At 34.9% G+C, this 19991-nt stretch overlaps 1 protein-coding gene across 1 annotated transcript in view; it reads left to right on the top strand.

Moving 5' to 3' along the window:
- Nucleotides 1-19991, top strand: part of LOC138925655 (uncharacterized) — a 42848-nt gene that overhangs the window by 7722 nt on the left and 15135 nt on the right. Inside the window, exon 2 of the mRNA XM_070276528.1 lies at nt 19544-19600. Coding sequence (XP_070132629.1) covers nt 19544-19600 — 57 coding nt within the window. The remainder of the gene's footprint in view (nt 1-19543; nt 19601-19991) is intronic.

Below are 19991 nucleotides of genomic sequence, written 5' to 3'. Positions count from 1 at the left end.
ATTTTTTTTTGATTATGAAATTTGGTTGGAAAATTAAGTCATTTTTTTTGGAAGTGGATTAACGCCATTGGGTTGCCTGTTTTTTTTTTATAGAGTTATTATAGAGCTATTATTAGAAAGATGTATGTATGAGGTTTGGAAAGAATTTTTCTTAAATTTCTTTTGAAATAAAATCAGACTTTTTTTCTTAAAAAAATAGAGTCAAAACATTATTAAAAAAAATCATCTAAAAAATAGGGTAATATTATGAAGAATTCAAAATTATTTAAAATTAGAATTTCAAGAAGGACTTGGTTTGAAAATATCTTTAAAAAATTCGAACTTTATGTTCGATTTAAATATTAAAAAAAAAAAAAAACTATGGGGTATAAAAATTGCAACTTCATGACTGGAGTTTCTGGTAGTTTTTTTTACCCTCTACATTTTTTTAACAGGGGCACACGTCAATAATTGTGTTTGAAAACAAGTTAAGAAACACAATCAAGCGAAAAAATAAAAGAAAAAAAAAATGAAACCCCATGTGTTGGACATACATAGGTTGGAGGAGGAGGGTCCTAGCAAGATTTGAAACCCTCGTTGCCCCTGTTTTCCGTTCCGTTTTGGGATTCGATTCGAACTTTAATGTGAAAATCATGCAATGAACCAAATTCGAGCGGAAATGATTCACACTCCAGCTGAAATACAGCAACAACTCAAGTGGGGGAGTCAAGTAGCAACAACAAGCAGAAGGAGAAGAATTCTAAAGGAGAATAAGAATCGAAATTGCGTTTTCAACAATTGTTACAACAACCAGGACAACAAAAACAATGAGACGCCATTTGGAACAACAATAACAAATGTTATTGTTACCCCTACATGTTTGAGAGATGAGCGAATGTGCCACTGCCACCGATGGCGTTGAAAACCAAAAAAAAGAAACAAAAAGGGGAAAGAGTGCACTGGGAGAATTGGTAGGGATTTTTGGTAAAAATTTTCTTTTTAAAGAAGTATAAGTTAGGTTGTTCGAGAAATATTTCTTTAAGAAATATTTGAATATTTTTGTATTATTTGTTTTTTTTTTTGTTTGTTTTATAAAAAATTGATATATTGGATAAATTGGAAAATTAAATATGAACTTTTTGTAAGAATATATAGCAGAGGATATTTTTAAAAATGGCTATTTTTTCATTAGAACATACTTTGGTTAGTTATGAGTTCGAAACCATAAGTTGGAAGCTTATGATTCATATTTTATTTAACTAAAATTAGGTTCTAAATTTATAAAAAAAAAAACATCTTGAAGGAAAAAGTCTCCTACCTCTATAGAAACTTTTTTTTCAGTGTAGAACAAGCACATACTGTCAGGCAATGTCAACGCAAATATTTCACTTCCTGTTCTCCCGATTCTCGATTCTCCCCCCAAAGTCTTACCTCTTCTTCCCCCGAAGTCTCACTTCTTCCCCGCCCCCCCTTGATTTTCTTCAGCAAGCTGCTAAGCTCTGACAAAAGGTTCAAAGGTCAAGGATTTTCACGTTTAATTAGACATGAGACGTTTTCACAGCAGCAATAGCAGTAGTAGTAGCAGTAGCAACGTGGGCGTTGACGTGACCAGTGGGCGTGGCATCAGTAGCAGTAGCAACCGAAGCAGCAGCAGCAGAATCGGCATTTAAATTTCCAATTAGCCGCCCACTGGCGGCAAAAGCTTCAGGTTAAATACCTGAGTGACACAAAGAAGTGTTTGAAGCTTAAGTCTCTCTCTCTTCGTCTCGGAGGAGGAAGAGGGTTGCCAAGTGGCGAGTGGAAAATAGTCGGAAAATGGACAGAAAACCCAGGGTGTGGGTGTTGCTGTGGGTGTGTGGGTGTGGGTGGTGTATGTGTGTGGGTGGAAATGAGACAATGTCGTCGTCCCCGGTTGCTGCTTTTGGTCTTTAATTATGCGCCAATTTATAATTAAATGATCTGGCTAATATTTCAATACCTTCCTTTCCTAGCAGCCTTGTGCCTTGTAGTTTATTGTCCAGTGGAATAATTTTCAATTAATTGTTTGATGAATGAAAAAGGGAAGTTCTTAAAGGAATCTCTAAGAGGACTTCAAGAAAGAGGGGCTTTTGTTAAAATAATAAATATTGTTTTGGTTTATGATTAGAATTTATAGTTAGAAGCTTAAATTAAATAGGGGTTTTTTGACGGTTTGTCGTTAACATTTCTATCAAATGGCTTTAAAGTTTAAAGTTGTGACTATAAGTTAAATTTTAAAAATATATTAAAAATATTAAAAGAGCTTTTAATAGTAAAGATAAATTAGGAAATTTAATATTGGTAGGCTAGTTGTTCAAGGCAATATTTTTAGGCAAGTTTCGTGATAGTATGATACCTGGTACTCTTATTTTTCTTTTTAAGGCTTGTAACAACATTTTGTGGCATACTTTTAGGCTTTACTTTTATTTGGTTTTCGTCCTGGAATGTCCTTATATAAGCAAAAGAAATATAAATAGAATTAAAGTATATAATCTTTCTAAAATACTATGAAAGTAAAAACGTTGCTATACAATAAATATATCAAAAAAGTACTTTTTTAAAACTAAAGAATTCTTCAAAAAAATATCTCCAAATTCCCTGCATATTAAACTCTAAAATAATTCAATTTTTTGACTCCCACACATCATAAGAATTAAAGCACATTTTTAATGGCATTTTCCTGGGAAAACTTTAAGTTTTCGGCTTAAGGGATTTAATGACTGGGTTCGAAACATTTAAGAAGGGTTGATGTACAATACATATTACAATTTTATTTCATAGGGATTATGTAATTTAAACGTATATATAGTATGTGTCGGCAAAAGGAAACAATTAAAATATTATTTATTAATGCCAGAATTAATGTCTGTGCTTGGTTAGTTTAAGGTATTACAGATTAATCTCAACTTTGAGGCTTTTATTTAAATATTTAATTGTTTTTAAAGCTATTAAATTTTTCTCCTTTCTTGGCTTTGTTTTTTTTTTGGGGGATTTATGCTTTCCTGACCGGTGAAGTCCTTGCAGTTTCTTATTTATTTGTTCGCCTCACTCCATGTCCTTTCTGGCTGTTGCTCCTCACTTTAATAGCTTCATAAAAATTTCTTCATTTGATTTCAAGTCAATCCTGGAGACTCCCCTCCCCTTGGCAGGCGTAATAACACTCCCCAGCCAAAATGATCAAAATAAAATAATAAAATGCAAGTAAATGAAAATGAAACGCAAATAAAATTTTATTAACTTTAAGCTTAATAAAGTGAGGAAGAGTGGGCGGGTGGTGGTGGTGGTGGAATGGGGAAGGACATTCTGTGGTTTGTTGGGAAACGAAGGGGGGGGTTAAGCATTTAGGGTGCGTTAAATGTTAACACGAAATATGGTCAGTACAATAAAAGCTTTATTATTGAAAAAGTGTTGTATAAAAATGGTAAAAATGGTAAAAATAAAATAAAAAATGCAATAAAAGGAAATCAATTAAATTAAAAAAAAAAATACATGAACAAGTCTTAATTTCTAATACCTCCATTGACCTTTAATTTTTTGACCCGTTTGTCTTGTTTAAGCCGCAAATATTTGCTTTTAGCTCGAAATGCCCGTTCCGCGTAGAACCCATTAAAAGCGAATTCCCAGTTCGTTTGGGATCTCAAGCATAATTCTAGATTCCGCATTTCTTTTTTTTTATCGTCTCCACTTAAAGCGCTTCCTCTTAACTTGCACCCATTTTTTCAGTCTCCCCTCGCATTGAATGCTTAAAATAGATTCTTAGTTTAGAGGGACCCCTCGGTTTTTTTTTATTTTCATTTTTTGCTCCCCAACAGCAGGACCTCAATGAATTTCCGGACTCAGGGGGATAGAGCTACCGCCTCGGTTCAGGGGGCGGGGGCTGGGTGATTTTTAAGAGAGGGTGTTGAGGGGTCGGCACGCTCCGTTTAGTTATACAAAATATTTCTTCTCCTTCTTTGGCTTCATTTTTTTTGATTTTTTTTTTATTTTTCTGGCTAGCCGCCGTTTTCCCTGCTTGATAAAATTAAATTTATTCATAATTTTTCCAAACGAAGGGAATTTATTTTCCTTGCGTTTCCCCCCCTTTTTTTTTTTGTCTTTACTTTCTTTTTTTTTTTTTTTTTTACTTCAAGTGCAGCTCGCTCAATTTCCTGGAACGATTTGCAAGCACATTAAGAGTAGCTCTGGTATTTCTGCTAAAAAATGTAAAAAAAAAAGAATTACAAAAAAAATGTGTAGAAAAATAAACAAGTACCTTGGCTTGGGCAGTTGACTTGACAAATAATGACGATTTATGGAGCCAGGTTTTAAAGGATAATTGGAAAAATAGAGCTACTATAGATACAAGATTAACTTTAATTAGGGATATAATTGTGAGGCATATTATTATGGGATATATTAGATAATTATTAGATAGATGTTGGAGGAAATATTAATTTTAAATAGAAAGTTTAAAAGGTAGATGTTTTCTTATATGTTTTTTTTTCTAAATTTATGTCTAAATTAGTTCACTCACATTTAATAATGTCCTTCAAAAACAAAGCCCAGAAAAGTAAATACCAGCGTTGGAACAAAACAAATAGTATTTTTGCTAAAAAAAAAAAATAGATAAAAAAAAAAGAAAAGGAATAAAAAAATCAACAAAAACAGAGCTAAAAAGGTGAAGAAAGTTGGGAAATGGAGGAATGAGACAGGAAGAGAAGGGAAAGCAAAGTAGGAAATTATGATATCATCTTTATGACGCCATTATGGTTGCTGTCGCTTTCTGGCTTGTTTCCGCCCCCCACCCACTACCGCCACGCCCCCTTTTTTCACCCTTTTTTTAAAGGGGGAGTGTGAGTGTGAGTGTGTAGTGGCATTTCTGGTTCCCCCTCCTGTAAACATTTCATGACTAACTCTAAGGGCACCTTTAAAGGATGGGCTTAGGGAGGAGTCCCCAGCAATACAAAAAATATAACTTTTTCTTAATTTAAAGTTGTTTTTATTATAATTTTATTTGTTTTTATTTTTTAATTTAAAAATTGTATAAAAAAATACTAGCAAGAGTGGGATAAAAGGGTGATGAATAACACAAATATTAGTTATAAGTAAATATATTTTAAATTTTAGAAAAATACCAGAAAGAAATAAAAAAATGAAATAAAATTTTTTTTTTATACAAAATAGTGTTAAAATTGATAAAAAAAAAAACAAATGAATACTTTTTTAAAAAGAAAACACTTGAAAGCTTCCTTTAAGAATTCTTCCTTCAAGAAGGGTTCTGTCTTTAAAAACCCCTTTTAAGACTTTTCCCCTTTCTACGATCCCTTATCCCTTTTAAGAAAATTTGAAAGCAAACAAGAAATGCAACAGTTTTGTGCTGCCAATTGTCCGTTTGGCTGTCTTCATGGCCAGGCCAAAAGGGTTAAGGGGGTAGCACCACCCCAAGCCAGGCAACAATAAAAAAAGAGAAGCAGATTCTTTTTACGCCATTTTCGAAACCGCAACAATGCGGTGGAAATAGTCGGGAAAAAAATGGGGTAAATGTGGAAAAAGGGGGGAACTAGTTGCTGAACCAAATTTCGATAATGGTTTTGCTTTCAAATTGGACTCGTAAACTAATGCAATATTGATGAGGAATTTAAGGGAATTGTTTAGTAAATAAAATGGGCAAATAAACAAAAATATTAAAAATAAAATAGGGAGTTAGGGAGATAATTATTTGGAATAATATTATGCACAAAATTTAATTAACAAAATAAAGTTAAAATTATTTTTAATTTAAATATCAAATATTTCAATATATTTTCAAAATATTTCAAATATCAATAAAAAAAAAAAAAAAATCTTAAAAAAAGAAATTTAAAATTTATTTAAAAAAGTGAAAAATTTCGCTTTCTTTTTGAAATTCCTCAAAAGCCATTGGGAAAGTGTTTAGTTTTTTGTTTGGGCCTAAGCCGCCTCCACCTTGGATAATTATGCTAAAGTTTTGGGCACCTATATCTTACCTTGCCACGCCCCCTTGTAACATCTCTCCCCCCCACTCTCCCCCTTTTAAGTTATCTGCCCTCTAAGCCGCTTTGTTTCGAGCTGTTTTACGTGTTATTCCAGGCCAAAGTCTCTCATAAATTTAATGATGTTTCTACCTTGGCTTTTCCTTCTAGCTTTTACACATTTTTTATTTTATTTTTCAGTTTTTGTTTTTTGTTTAAGGGGGTATGGGGAGGGGCGGGAAAACCGTGCATTGCGCCTAATGAAGGCGCTGATGAGGTGAGGCCGACATAAAACTTGACTTTCCAGCGTGAATTTCAGCCTCAGCTTCCAACAACAACAACAGCAATAGCAACGCAGTGTGTCTAACGTTCTAGAAATAACATTTGTAGGTAATAAATTCAAAAGATAATACACCCACAAGACCGCATAGTATGGGGTTCTATTCTGGTGTTTCTTGCCTACGATGGTGGCCCTCTTTGCGCATAACTCGCCTCTTTAGAGACTTGAAGAAATTTTATTAAAAAAATTATAATAAAAATTAAAAGAAGAAAAATAATAAAAATTATATAAATATTAAAAGGTCACATAATATGAATAGGTTTATAAAAATGAAATAAAATATTATTAGATTAAGAACCAAGATCTTCAGAACCTGTTTCTAATCTCAACAACCGAACCCCAAAAAACAAAATTAATTAAAATCAGTATTCTCTCTAAAATCTCCATTTTAATTATTATTCATTTTTTTGCAGTGTATTTATTGCATCGCAAAGTAAAGTCGGAGAATAAATTTAGCCGAGTGTCGGATAAAAAAAACAGTCTGGGGCCTAAAAGGGGGTGTCAGAGTGCCCACGCACATTGAAATATTACACCTGCAATTGGCGATGTTGGGAGGCCACTGGCTTTTTTATTTTTACCACCCAAGTGGGTGGAGTGTTAATGAGGTTCTATAGATGAGAGCGAGTGTGCGTGATATACTCGAGTGGAGTTAAGGGGGCGGTGAGGTGAGCCGGGGTCAGAGGTTACTACGCATAACGATGCGTTTATTAATGCCAGTCATCGTCTTCATTAGCCGGATGTGTTGGATCCTAATTTCATTTCTCCTTTTTCAAGTCCCTGGCCAGTCAGGGTTCTAAGCCTTTAAGAAAATCTGAAAATCCAAAACTAATAATAATAAAATTGAAGTAATCAAATTTTAAAGAAAGGCTTTATTTTTATCAATATACCTCCGATTCTTGGAGACCAAGACCCATATGACCTCCGTCAGAGGAATATCATCGCCAATTTTCATCCGATTCTCAAAAGGGATACCTTTAAGGATTCGTAGAACGATTCTCTACTAATCTGCATCAAAATCCTGGAACAAAATATTTTTTCGATTTTTTGTCAAATTTTCTGGGGAGTCCCCTTCGAATTTTGAAGAAATCACGGAAAGCCCCATACGACGCCGGTCGAAGGCGATATCTTCGCCAATTTCCATCCGATCTTCAAAAGGGATACCTTTAAGGATTCGTGGAAGGATTCTCTACAAATCTGCATCAAAATATGTGAACGAAATATTTTTTTCGATTTTTTGTCAAATTTTCTGGGGGGTCCCCTTTGAATTTTGAAGAAATCACGGAAAGCCCCATACGACGCCGGTCGAAGGCGATATCTTCGCCAATTTCCATCCGATCTTCAAAAGGGATACCTTTAAGGATTCGTGGAAGGATTCTCTACAAATCTGCATCAAAATATGTGAACGAAATATTTTTTTCGATTTTTTGTCAAATTTTCTGGGGGGTCCCCTTCGAATTTTGAAGAAATGACGGAAAGCCCCATACGACGCCGGTCGGAGCCCATATCTTTGCCAATTTTCCTCCGATCTTCAAAAGGGATACCTTTAAGGATTCGTGGAAGGATTCTCTACAAATCTGCTTCAAAATCCTGGAACGAAATATTTTTAAAATTTTTTTTTCAAATTTTCTGGGGAGTCCCCTTCCAATTTTGAAAAATGTGAATTTAAAAGTTAGATTTTTGGCAGAAACCACGAAAGTTGAGACTAAAACCTGCCTTACATCAATTATAAAGTATGATGTACCTTTTTTCTTACATTTTCCAAACAGCATTTTCCACTTAAACCGCAAGAACCAAAATAAGTGGGCGGAGGCCGGCAGGCAGGTCGGGAGGGTAGCGTGTCATTAGGTTACATCCTTGTAATTACAATTCAGAGCGAGAACTCGGGGATGAAACAAAAAACAGCAACAAGAAAACCTGTATGAATATAAAAAACGTCCAAGCAAGAGTCCTCCCGGTGTATCCTCCCGGAGACCCATTATTTCCTGAAACCTGGTTTAGACTCCTGCCGGGTCATCGAAGTCGAGGGAAATCCCCAGTCCACATATGCAGATTGTCTTCTGGCTGGCAGGCTCACCTTTTTCCTGTGCTCTGGTTTGTTGGGTGTCCTGTTGCTTTTTATTTTATTTTTATTTTGGTTTTTTTGTTGTTGTTGTTTTGTTACTTGGTGGTGAACACAAAAATTATGTCATAAAAATGTAGCTGCTAATGTCGAGGATGTAGGCTGAAAGAAATGATTTTAAAAATTTTTTATAGGATTATTTTAATTTTTAAAAATAGTTCATTATGATTAAATATTATTTTAAAGGCTTTAAAATATAAAAATAATATTTAATTTATATTTGAAAATAAAAATAAATCTCAGTGTAAAATACAAACACATCCAAAAAGGAAGCCGCAGCCACAAAATGCCGCATTAAAATCACAAAATATAAATACAATATGCAGGGCTTTGTGGCAACACCACCAAGTCAGGGGGTAACTTCACCTTTGCTTATGGCGGTATCCTTGTCATACAACTCCTACCCCTCAACTCCACCCCTACCTTACACTGACTTCGGGAAGGAAGCAGAGAACTTTTATGTTTATGGAAAATTACGTGAAAGGTTGGAGGTTCTTTGGAGGTTTTTTTTACGAAAATGGTCGGGAACGGTAAAGTGACTAACTTTCGAAAGTTTTACCCATCGAGCGATAAAAGGCGCTACAACAATTTCTCGATATGGAATATTTCCTGTTATTACTTTACAGACACAAAATAACAAAAAAAAAAAAAAAAAAAAAAATAGGGGAAGTAAGCATCTCCAGGATGTCTTGTCCTGTTTTTTGGGAAAAAGAGCTTAGCTTGATTAGCAGTCGAGAGCCAGAAAACAAGACAGCTGGCCAAGTCCTTGGCCATGTGCGTGCATCATGTTAGCTGTCATCGGGATTATCCGAGAAACCAAGATGATCACTTGGGTTTGTCAGAACTTTTGGGGGGTTCCTAAAGTTACTTTTAGGAGCTAGACTAACTAGATACTTTAAAAACCATAAAAAAAAAAACTAAATAAAATCGAAACCCCATCTCTTCTTTCTAATTTTTCTTGTACATTTCCTGTGAAAATAAAATTATCATAAAATGTAGCATATTTTTTTTTCTCCTCCCCCCCATAAGACCCCAAAACCAATTAAATTTCAATCTTTGGCGCCCATAATTCTACGAACTATGAACTCTACACCACCCTACACCCCTACTATAGCTATGAGGTGGAGGAAAACTTACAATTTTTATGATCTCTTAAGCCCGAAAACCCAATCCCCATTAAACTGACATCTCCACCAGATGTGTGTGGGTCGTAAAATATAAAAATATGAAAGATTTCCCTGTACTTGGGTGTTGTGGGTGTGTGTGTTGTTCATTTTCCTTCCTGGCTTCCTTCCTGTATCTTGAAAATCTTTCGATTCATTATTCTTCTCCATTGTGTCAGCCCAGCATTCATATATATATATATTTTTTTTTTTTCATTTCCATTCATTATTATTATTATTAGGATTTTTGGGGGGAACGGTGGGGGTCTTCAAGGTGGGGTCTGTCGTGGTCTTTAATATGTCACCGTAAGACATCTATTAGAACTTGATACTCCATATGCAAGGGCCCGGGTCCAATGCCATGCCAGGATCCAGGAACAACATTTAAATCTGATTTCTAAAATGGATTCATAAAGGATGGGGAGTACTGGGAAGTTTCTGGGTCCTTCTGAAGGGGAAACCATCAACTGGGAGAACAAATATCAGAAATTAGATGAGCTCAGCTTCGCTTTCAGCTGGAAAGTCCATCTGTCAAACATTCTGGGCCCGGTGACAGTTTCTGTGGCTTTTTATTGTTGCCACCGCAGAGGCAGCAGTAGCGGCAGGGGGGAGATTAGTAAAGTTGCACTGAACAAAAAATTTAAGTACATTTGAAAGAATTTAATGAACTTTGAGACCTAGTTTTTAGGCTATTTTTAAAAAAAAATTAAAGATCTTTTTAGAAGATTATGATATCAAGTATATTTTAGTATATTACGAAAATGGTGTGGCCTTTATTTTAAATAAGTAAAATACCACCTAAGTTTTACCAGAAACTTTTAGTATTATTATTTATAAGGATTATTCTATTATAGATAGTGTTACCCTTTTAAAATACATATACTGATTTGAATACTAAAATTTATAATATTACGAATATTAATTAAAATACGTAAATATTAAAATAACGTACATAAATTCTTTTAAAATACTTGGAATATTACTATAACAATACTTTTTAGAATACTCTTTTATAAAAATACTAAGATAAATACTATTTTTAATACAAACTTAAATACTTACATAAAAACTACTTTGAATACTAATTAAAGTGCTATTTTGAATACTAATAAAAATACTTACACTAATATACTTTTTTTTAATAAAATAAAGATCTATTTTGAAAATATTAAATTTATTTTAAACTAAATACGAAAATCTTTATTGAATCCATAACTTTACTCATATTTATAAATAATTATTAATTTTAAATATTTTTGAAAATTTTTAAATACAAAATAATTATCTAAGTGCCTAGAGATCCTGCTAATGATGATGTTTTTTTTTTGTGCCCTGAGTTTTTGGTATGGGTAGTGCAGAATGTTAAAATATGAGCACATTTCGCTGGCACATGTGTGGCAGCATCAGCCCCCCCCTCCCCCCTGCGCTTCTCAAACACCGCCACCCCCGCTCCCATTGGCAATCCAACCATTTGCCCCGCCCCCCTCTTACATGTCCTTTTTTTGCTGCTACCTGGCAACCATATGTGGCCTTTTATTACGATTATGATTACGTGTAAGTGCCGGGGAATATGGGATCGGGTATGGGCAATAGGATATAGAAAATACAGGAGTCGGAGGCCGGCGAGGATGCCCGGATATTTGGTCCGGGTTTCCGGCGACTCACCTGGGTTCGGGGGTACCTTTATAAAAAATCAGAAAGCAACCAGTCGGCAACAGCTGACAGAATCAATATATGGCATGGCCTGCCCCATCCATACCCCACACTCCCTATGCCTATGATTTTCATTCTCTGACAACCTCATTATGCTAATCACAATGATTAGAGCCGCTGCCGCACAAGCCGAGTCCCAAAAAGTATCTGTATCTGTATCTGCTTTACCTGAATCTCTGAATTCGAATCTCTGAAGCGGCGGGCGAGGAGCTATCTGTAATTTGTCACGCCAACAATGTCGCAGCGTTGTTGTCTCTTATCGGTCGCATCAGATCTTTGAAATCGTCGGATAAAAAATAAAGCCGGAGCCCCAAAAAACCCAAAAACGAAACTAAGGCGAAAATTAAATCGAAAATCGAAAAAGGCAACTGACTAATTTAAATGCTCTACAATTAATCAGGAGAGGTATAATGGAATAGGCTCTCAGGTTTTTTTTTCCCTACATTAATTAAAATAAATATTAAAATAAAATATTATATATAAAAAATTTGATACAAAAAGTTTCAAATGTAAAATATTTTTTTTTTTTTATAAAATTAAATTATTTTCTTTTAATTAGTACTAGTTTCTGGATTTTTCTATCAGAAACTTAAAGTATTTTGTTCAAATTGATATTTATTTTATTTTTTTTTTTAATAAAAAGTAATTTTTTTCGAATAACTATTAGTGCTTTTGTATCTACAATAGCACTTTTTGCAAATGAAATAAATATTTGGATAATATTTTCAAGAAATATTTTCAAGAAATATTTTTAAAAAACTTTAAGATATTCAACAAAAATTATTTAAATTCAAAATCTTAATTATTTTATATTAAACTTTCTGTAAAATGTATTATTTTTCAAATATATATAATATTTTAAAATATTTACCAAATCATAAAAAAAAAATGTGTTTAATTTTTAATATTTCAAACATTATAAACATTTCCAATTCAAACTTCAAAACTTTGCCAATGGACTCTTTTTTTCATAAAACCACGAAAAAATAACCTCAAGGTGCGATTAATTTGGTTAAAACAAAAAATAAAAACGGTCAACTGGGCCGTTAAGCAGCTGCCGGAAAACAAAGAGCCAAAAGTACAAAATCAAGTTCAAAACCAAGAGCCACCAACAGTTTCGGATTCAGATTCAGATTCAGTTACAGTTCCAGTTTCAGTTTCGGTTTCCAGCTTTAGGGCCGAAAGACAAAGACAAGTTCTTGTTTTATTTAATGTGGCACGGTGGCGGCAACGGCCACGGCCACGGCGTTGGCGATGTGCTCATTGATAATCATAATCAAACTAATGATGCGGCAGACGATAAGCTTGCACTGGCCCAGGGCACTGAGAGAAATTAAAGGAGTGTTCTGGGTTTTTTTTTTTTTTTATTGTAAAAAGGTGTAAAAATAGTAAAAAGTAAAGTCAAATTTATTTAAAAAATATTCAAAATAAATTTTAAAAAAAGTTAATAAATACAATTAGCAAAAATCAAACAAAAAAGTTAGTCTTTAATAAAATCCTTAAAATCCGTTTCTCCCAGTGCACTGACCGTATATTCAGTACCGTTACTGATCCGGGGGAGCGGCTTTAATGATGATATAGTTGCCTCACGACCGCCGGCCATGTAGTTTAGTTTCTGAACCCAACCCGGCCTGGCCCGGCCCGGTCCGAGTGACGATATCTTCAATTGGCTTTGAAAAGATTCTTCAATCCTTAGGGGCAGGAGGATGCCCGGCCGGCCCGGCCCAGTAGCTGGTCACTTGCTACTGCCACTACTTATCCCGGCCAATTATCTTTCATGAAAAAAAATTATATATATATATATATAAAAATAAGAAAAACAAAGAACGAAAGGCCATCGAAGATTGTGGAATGGAGAAGGAATAGAGTAGAGTAGAGTCCAGAGTGGGGCTATAGTCCAGGGGGCTAATGAGTGCAATTTGCTTCTTGTCTTGGCCACTAAATGCTCGCATTAGTTTAGATAAATAGCTTAATTAATACGTTTAGTCTCTGGGATACGGCGGCCGTCCCCTTGGCCCTCTTGTACTGTATAGCGATATAGCGTATATGTATATATATGTATATGGTATAGTAGTGTTTTTAGGCCACGAGCCTCCATTCCGGCAATTACAACAATAACGAGCAGCAATTATTGGCCTAATGGCATTGTTTGATTTCCGCACTGCACTTTCGGTGCTAAGTGGGCAATATTTGTGGGGCCAGTGACTAGATAGATGGGCCCGGGCGGTATTCAATGGCTCCATTAGGGAGCGATTTCGAAGAAGAGGGCGGGCGGTATTATATGGAATAATCTCAAGGGGGTTTTGGTTTCTGAACTTTAAGTAAAATTATAATAATATAAATAAGCCCTCTATTTTTTAAAGCTTTTTTCTATCAACTTATCTTGCATTATTTTCCCATTTAAATACCAGACTATATAGATAGTGAAATTTTGTTCATAAAACCCCTAACAAGCTCTCGTATCTCAGACACATTTGGCTATAATTATAAACCACACCTAAGATGGGCTTCCGGCAATTCCACACTTGCGTTTAAAATCAATTTCTCACGTTTTCGGTTTCATTTTTGAAACAAAAAAAAAAAAAAAAAGCCAAAAGCCATATGCCATATCGATTTAAGGCGATTTCCGTGCCTTTCTCGGCCTAATGACTGCCCCAGATCGGAAAGCATAAAGGTTGAATGATGTGCCGATGTGCCGATGATCGAGAAAAGAAAACGCCCCCAAAATCCAACACAATGGCCATGACTAATGCAAAATACCTGGCCGTGCTCATAAACACCTCATCAGTGATCATTACGATGCCTTCGGCGAATTAAATTAGAAATAAAAAAAAATAATAATAATAACAAGAAAGAGTCTGAATCGGAATATGGGAATATATATATGTCTCAATAAATAAATCTGGTCAACGCCGACGCGGTGCGCCGGTGCGGACGCCGATGCGGACACATAAATCTTAGCACCGATCGCAGCTCGTTAAAAAATTAAATTAATAAAACTTAATTTGCACACAGGGCGCATGAAAAGAGTCCAAAAATGATGCGGCTTATGTTTTTGGAAACAATGGCCTTTTTTTCAGATGCCAAATGACCAAAGCCAAGCTCCAAATTAGTTGCCCACATTCTACACAGGGAGAAAATTTTATTACGATTTTTTGTTTGGATAAGAAATGTATTAAAATTTAATATAAAGTAAATATAATGTTTAAGGGTCCGAATATTATGTCTGTATAAGTTAAAAGGATTCATTTTAAGGCAATTCGTTTTTAGATAAAATAAAAGGCTACTATTTTACTCAGTATTCTACTATTTTATACTAGTATACTATACATTAAATTACTATACTACACTACGACACTAATTTATTTTGATATTCATACCTTCAGGCATAATTTTAACTGCTCCATAACCTTTAGGCTCCATAGAAGAACAAAAATTTAGTAATTATAATTAGATAGATACTATTAGATACTTCTCTATCTTTCAGTAGACTATAGAGATAAATTTTTGACTACAAGACTTGTATATGAACATAATATAATAAGAGACCTATAGAACTGTTATGGAATAATGTAGGTAGATCTGTAGATCTAGTATAGTTTAAATAGATACTCTTAGAAGTACTACCTCCAACTATAAGTCAGCTTAAAAATTTCCGCAAAAGTATGGTATGTCGCTGTTTACCGATTTTGATATTACAGAACGAAATCGAAAATCAACCAAATGTTATACCTTAAAGCGTGAAAATTATTTTTAAATAAAATATTGGAAAGAATCTTTAGATTTATAAATATAAAATATATATATAGAATACAACTTGAGAATTACCCTTCATTTCAAAAATTCTAACATTTCTTGTGAGTTAGAAACATAAGTGTATATTATAAGTCATTATTATACAATTATAATAATTTTATTCCTATTTATTATTATTTGTATATCTATATGTTTAGCTATTAGTATTTATATTTATATTTCTGATTATTTATAAGACTATATATATTACTTTCTTTAAGTAATAGCCCTCTAATCCTATAATTTCTCTTCTTTAAAGATCCTCAAAACACCCATATCTTTTTAGAAACTTCTATTGAGGGTCTTTACCACGAATCTTTATACCTTTATATATTTGTTGTTATTCCTATATTTTTGTTGGTTATTTTTTCGAGGGCGTTGCGACGACGGCGTTTGCTGATAATGATCGATTTGGCGCTCAAGAAATGTGTCAAAAGCAACACCAGAGTCACTCGAATGAGTCGGCGAATTTGATTGGGCGGATGATTGATGATTGAACGGATTGGCATCGGGAATGGTAGAATGTGAATTGTGAATCGGGGGGATAGGGAATGAGTATCAGGGAGTGGGTGGACTAGTAGAGTATTAGCCGGAAGGACCTTTATAATGGATTGTTCAGTGGCGCCAAAAAAAAAAATTAACGATAATTGGATTATAATTTGTTAAGGGACTTTTATGTGGAAAGCAATTACTAAAGGAAGGTATAGTTTTTGGAGGAAAAGGGGTTTGAAAAGGATAGGTGGAGTTAAGGATAGTATTTCTAGTTATATTTTAAGAATAATAGAGACCATTAAGAAATAAATTAGGAAGTAAAAATATATACTATTATAATGACAAGTATATCTATACCTTTTATAGTAATCTAATCAATATTTTTCGTATAAATAGTATTAGCTCTCATAGCTCTAAACTCGATTTCCCTCTGTGTTTTTGTTTGGCCTCATCCCCCCACCACCTTTACCGATTTTTGAATTTTTCCGTCAACTCTTGCCACACAACCGAACCGCTGCAAATCCAATTTGTTTGCTTAGGATGCATGAACCACAAATCAATTACGCGCCCTCTTCACCATCCAGCCAGCCAGCCAGCCATCCAGCCAGTCAGTAACAACAACAAAACCAACAAGGCCGAAAGGGAAAAACTACACCGCGGCTCAAATTAATGAAAATCCAATGAAAAGCGCCACATGCAGAGATCCAAAACATACATACATATATGTATTATAACAGTAGTAGGTTTACGTTTTTGATTTTTCGATTTTTGAAGGTAAAAATAAATTCATTACCAAAAAAATACCCTAAGAAGAACCATGACAAATGGTAAGAGTAACCGAATCAGCGGGTGATTTTTTCCAAAAAAAAAAAGAAAAACTCCGAAAAAGGCCAATAAGTTAAAAGAGCATTCTTAGCGAGAAAACGCACATGGGAGAAAAGTGTGTGTGAGAAAAAGCCACACAAGTTGAGGAATATATTACTCGTCTTTATTTTTTTGATTGAGTTGCATTTCCTGACAGACCAGAAAAATTGGAAAAAAAAACTTTCAATGGAAAAACCAAGGCTGTGTAATTCAAGAAGACTTCAGAAAAAAAAAAAATTAGAGGCCTTTACAAGAAAAAAATTGTTGACAAAACAAATAAACAAAAGTTTGCGGCGCAAATTCAAAGGAAAATAAAAGAAAAATCAAAGGAAATACTAAAAACGACAAGTTGCTGCTCAAATTACTAGACCGAACCGAAGAAAAAAAAAAATAGAAATAGAAAAACATGTCATTATCCTGGCAATCCTACTCCTCACTCCTCCAAGCATTTCATCTCTCGGGAGGGACACTCAGAGGGCCGCTCAAGTGCAATTGCAGGACTGGACATTGATTTACATAAAATACGCATTTGAAGGACCTCGACTTGGACCAGGACTATAGGACCATCTCTTTTTACGGCGCCGAGAATTTGAGACTTTCAAGTGGTCAACAAAAAAATAAAAAAAAAAACTAAAATATTGGATAGAGAGAGGAGACCCTTTTGCGACGAAATTTGATTTTCATGTTTTGGATGTTTTGGTTACGCCTTTAGAGCTCCAAACTCTCGAACTCTTCTCGCCACTTTTCCTCTAATTTATGGTTCATCTGGAAATACTTTCGTTTCCTAATTGCAATCTCCTGGATTGCAGTTGTCCTGTCCGCATGTCCGCCTGCAGCTGTCACCGCCATATCCTATTTTTCCTAGTCCCTGGGTGTGGCCTTCAAGTTGAGTTTTTCGAGGAGTTTTCGGTGTAGAATTGTTTTCAAGTGCGTACTAGCCGGGATTTATGGTCCTCGGGCCTCTCAAAGGCGGCAAAGTGCCCATTAAGATTAGATAGATGCGTTGAAAGTTGAGGGAAAAGGTTGGGGAATTAATTTCAAGAGGATCATCATCTAGTTATCGTTATAAACGAATTAACGGAGATAAGTTTATCAGAGTTGTCGGGCTTTGTGAGGATAACCCCCCCATTTGTTGATCTTCATTAAAAAATAAATAAAAATGCAATCCCCTCTTAGTTTTTAGCAAACAAAGGAAACAAAGAAGTACAGATTTAAGAAAAAGGGAAATGGGGAATCGGGGGCATATACAGAGATATATAAAGAGATCCCCTCACATGGCATGGCATTTTCGACTTTAACCCCAAGGCCTGGCGTCAGCTGTCTTTTTTCACCAATCTCCTCTCCAGTCTGCACTCCACAGTCTGCAGTCTTTTAGTATTTTGGTCTTCAGACAGTAAAGTCTGCAGTCTACACAGTTCTATAGTCTATAGTCTGCAGTTTTCTTAAGTCTTTAGTCTGCAATCTGCTGTCTACCGTCTGCAGAGTTTTTTTTTCTGCAGAGAGTCTTTCTGATGTCTGGTGCGTCCCGGTCGGCAGCTAGCAACTGGCAACTGCCAACCGAAATAGATAAAGTCAAAAGAATTTCCAGCCTATGTCAACGTCGCCCGGCAATGGGGAGAGACGTTCTGGCATTCTGTTTTACGAAAATAGAATCATGAATGTACCCCAATATTTAAATATGCAGTGAGAGAAATAATTCAAGAAGATAAAGATATTATTAGGATTCATCTAAAGTTCTGTAGACTATATAATAGCTAGTACTGGTACTCCTTTCTCTTCTTATACCTTATATTAAAAAAAAAACCGAAATATTTACTATATTTTATTTTAGAATAATATTTAAGATTAAACTACCAACCATTAGGACTATATTATACGAATAGTTCCTCGAATATATGATACCCGGTATTTTGTATTACTTCCTCACCTAAAATCTCGTATACCTCGTCTTTTAATTCAATTTCCTTTAAAAACCACCTCTTCCCCTATAAGAATATATCAAAATAATAGTTTAAAAATATTTCTCTCAGTGCATTTGCCTTGATTTCTCCCCTCTGACCCCCACTCCTGAGATTTTCGCATTAAACATGTCAAACGCTCGTCTCGTCGACTGCAATTAATAAAGGTGCTACATGGCGATGCTACTGGGGGATGGAATTGGGAATGAAAATGGGATGAATCTTGAATAGGGAATAGGGAATGGTATCTGATGGATATGGAAATGGTAGTGGGTCTCGGGGAATGGATCAGTCTGGCTCTCGACAACAACTCCAGTCCAGAAATAGATGATAGTCCTCTCCCCCCCTGTTGCTTGGACGACGGCTGGCGTGTTAATTTGTCGCCCCTCTCGGCATTTCCCTAAGTGGGTATCCCATAGATCGGATGGGTAATACTACTACAATGGCTCAGGGCCCAGGCAAACATTTCTTGTTATTTATTTGGCGCGTCTGTTTGGCCCCCAATTTTTCGGGGATATATGGATGTACGAGGTATGTATGTCCTGAGAAAAATCCCCAAAAAATATATATTTTGGGGGGGAAAGTTGGACATTTTTCAATGAGATTCAATGTTTTTGGGTTGTTTTTGTTGTGGGGGATGGGGACCTCCCAAAACGGGGATCATTTCTTACCTGAGACAGCCAACCTCCTGGGGGGAGGGAGGGAGTGTGACGATTATTGATCTTTAGCCAGAAGTTTGTTACATTTCCGTGGCTATTTTTGGGAATTTCCTCACTTTCGGGGGAGAGATATATACAATTGAAACACTTCCGTTAATGCATTGTGATATCACGCGCGATACCATGTTGACAATCTGATTTCCACATCACTTTGAAAATTTTCGAAAAAAGAAATCATGTTTTTCTTGGAGGGAGATTATCTTTTGAGAATGAAGGTTGTATTTTTCGGGGGGTTTGGGTGGAAGTTGTTGAACTAAATATTTAGTTTAAAATAAATATAGGGGTTTGAAAACTAACCGTGAGGAGTTTAACTATAAAAATAGCCAAAAATATTATTAGAAACTTATTTTTAATATTTATTCTTATTCTAAATATTTCTTAAACCCTTATTCTTATTTTTTTCAATAATTTTAGCTACGAAATATTGCTTAAGAAAAGCACCAGAAAATATATTAAATCGAAACTAAGAAGGTAAGTTCATTATTTTCAAATAATCTTTTCTTTGGGAATCATAAAATATATAATAACCCTTATAACCTATAAAGCAAAAGTGTCAGATCTCATATCAATTGTGAAAATACCCTTGGCATTGTTATCCAGAATATCCTTCTCTGGAGAGTTTTTCTTTTTGCATCAATTATGCAACTTTGTATACCCCTTGCACACAATTCGTGGCTTTGCTATCGCATTCATTTGCAATTTCCATTAAAATGTCATTGAAATTTCACTTACAAAAATGTTTTCGTAGCCAGAAAAACCCCAGGAAAACCCCGACGAATACCCACGAAGCGAATAAAAATTGAGTCGAGTGGAAAAACTGAACGAACTACTGAACTATACTACTAGTAGTGAGTTTTTGTAT

The sequence above is a fragment of the Drosophila bipectinata genome, chromosome XR (genome assembly GCF_030179905.1).
Source record: "Drosophila bipectinata strain 14024-0381.07 chromosome XR, DbipHiC1v2, whole genome shotgun sequence".
NCBI classification, from domain to species: domain Eukaryota; kingdom Metazoa; phylum Arthropoda; class Insecta; order Diptera; family Drosophilidae; genus Drosophila; species Drosophila bipectinata.
Note: the sequence above shows the minus strand (reverse complement) of the source record. Positions and strands in the feature narration are given on the sequence as shown.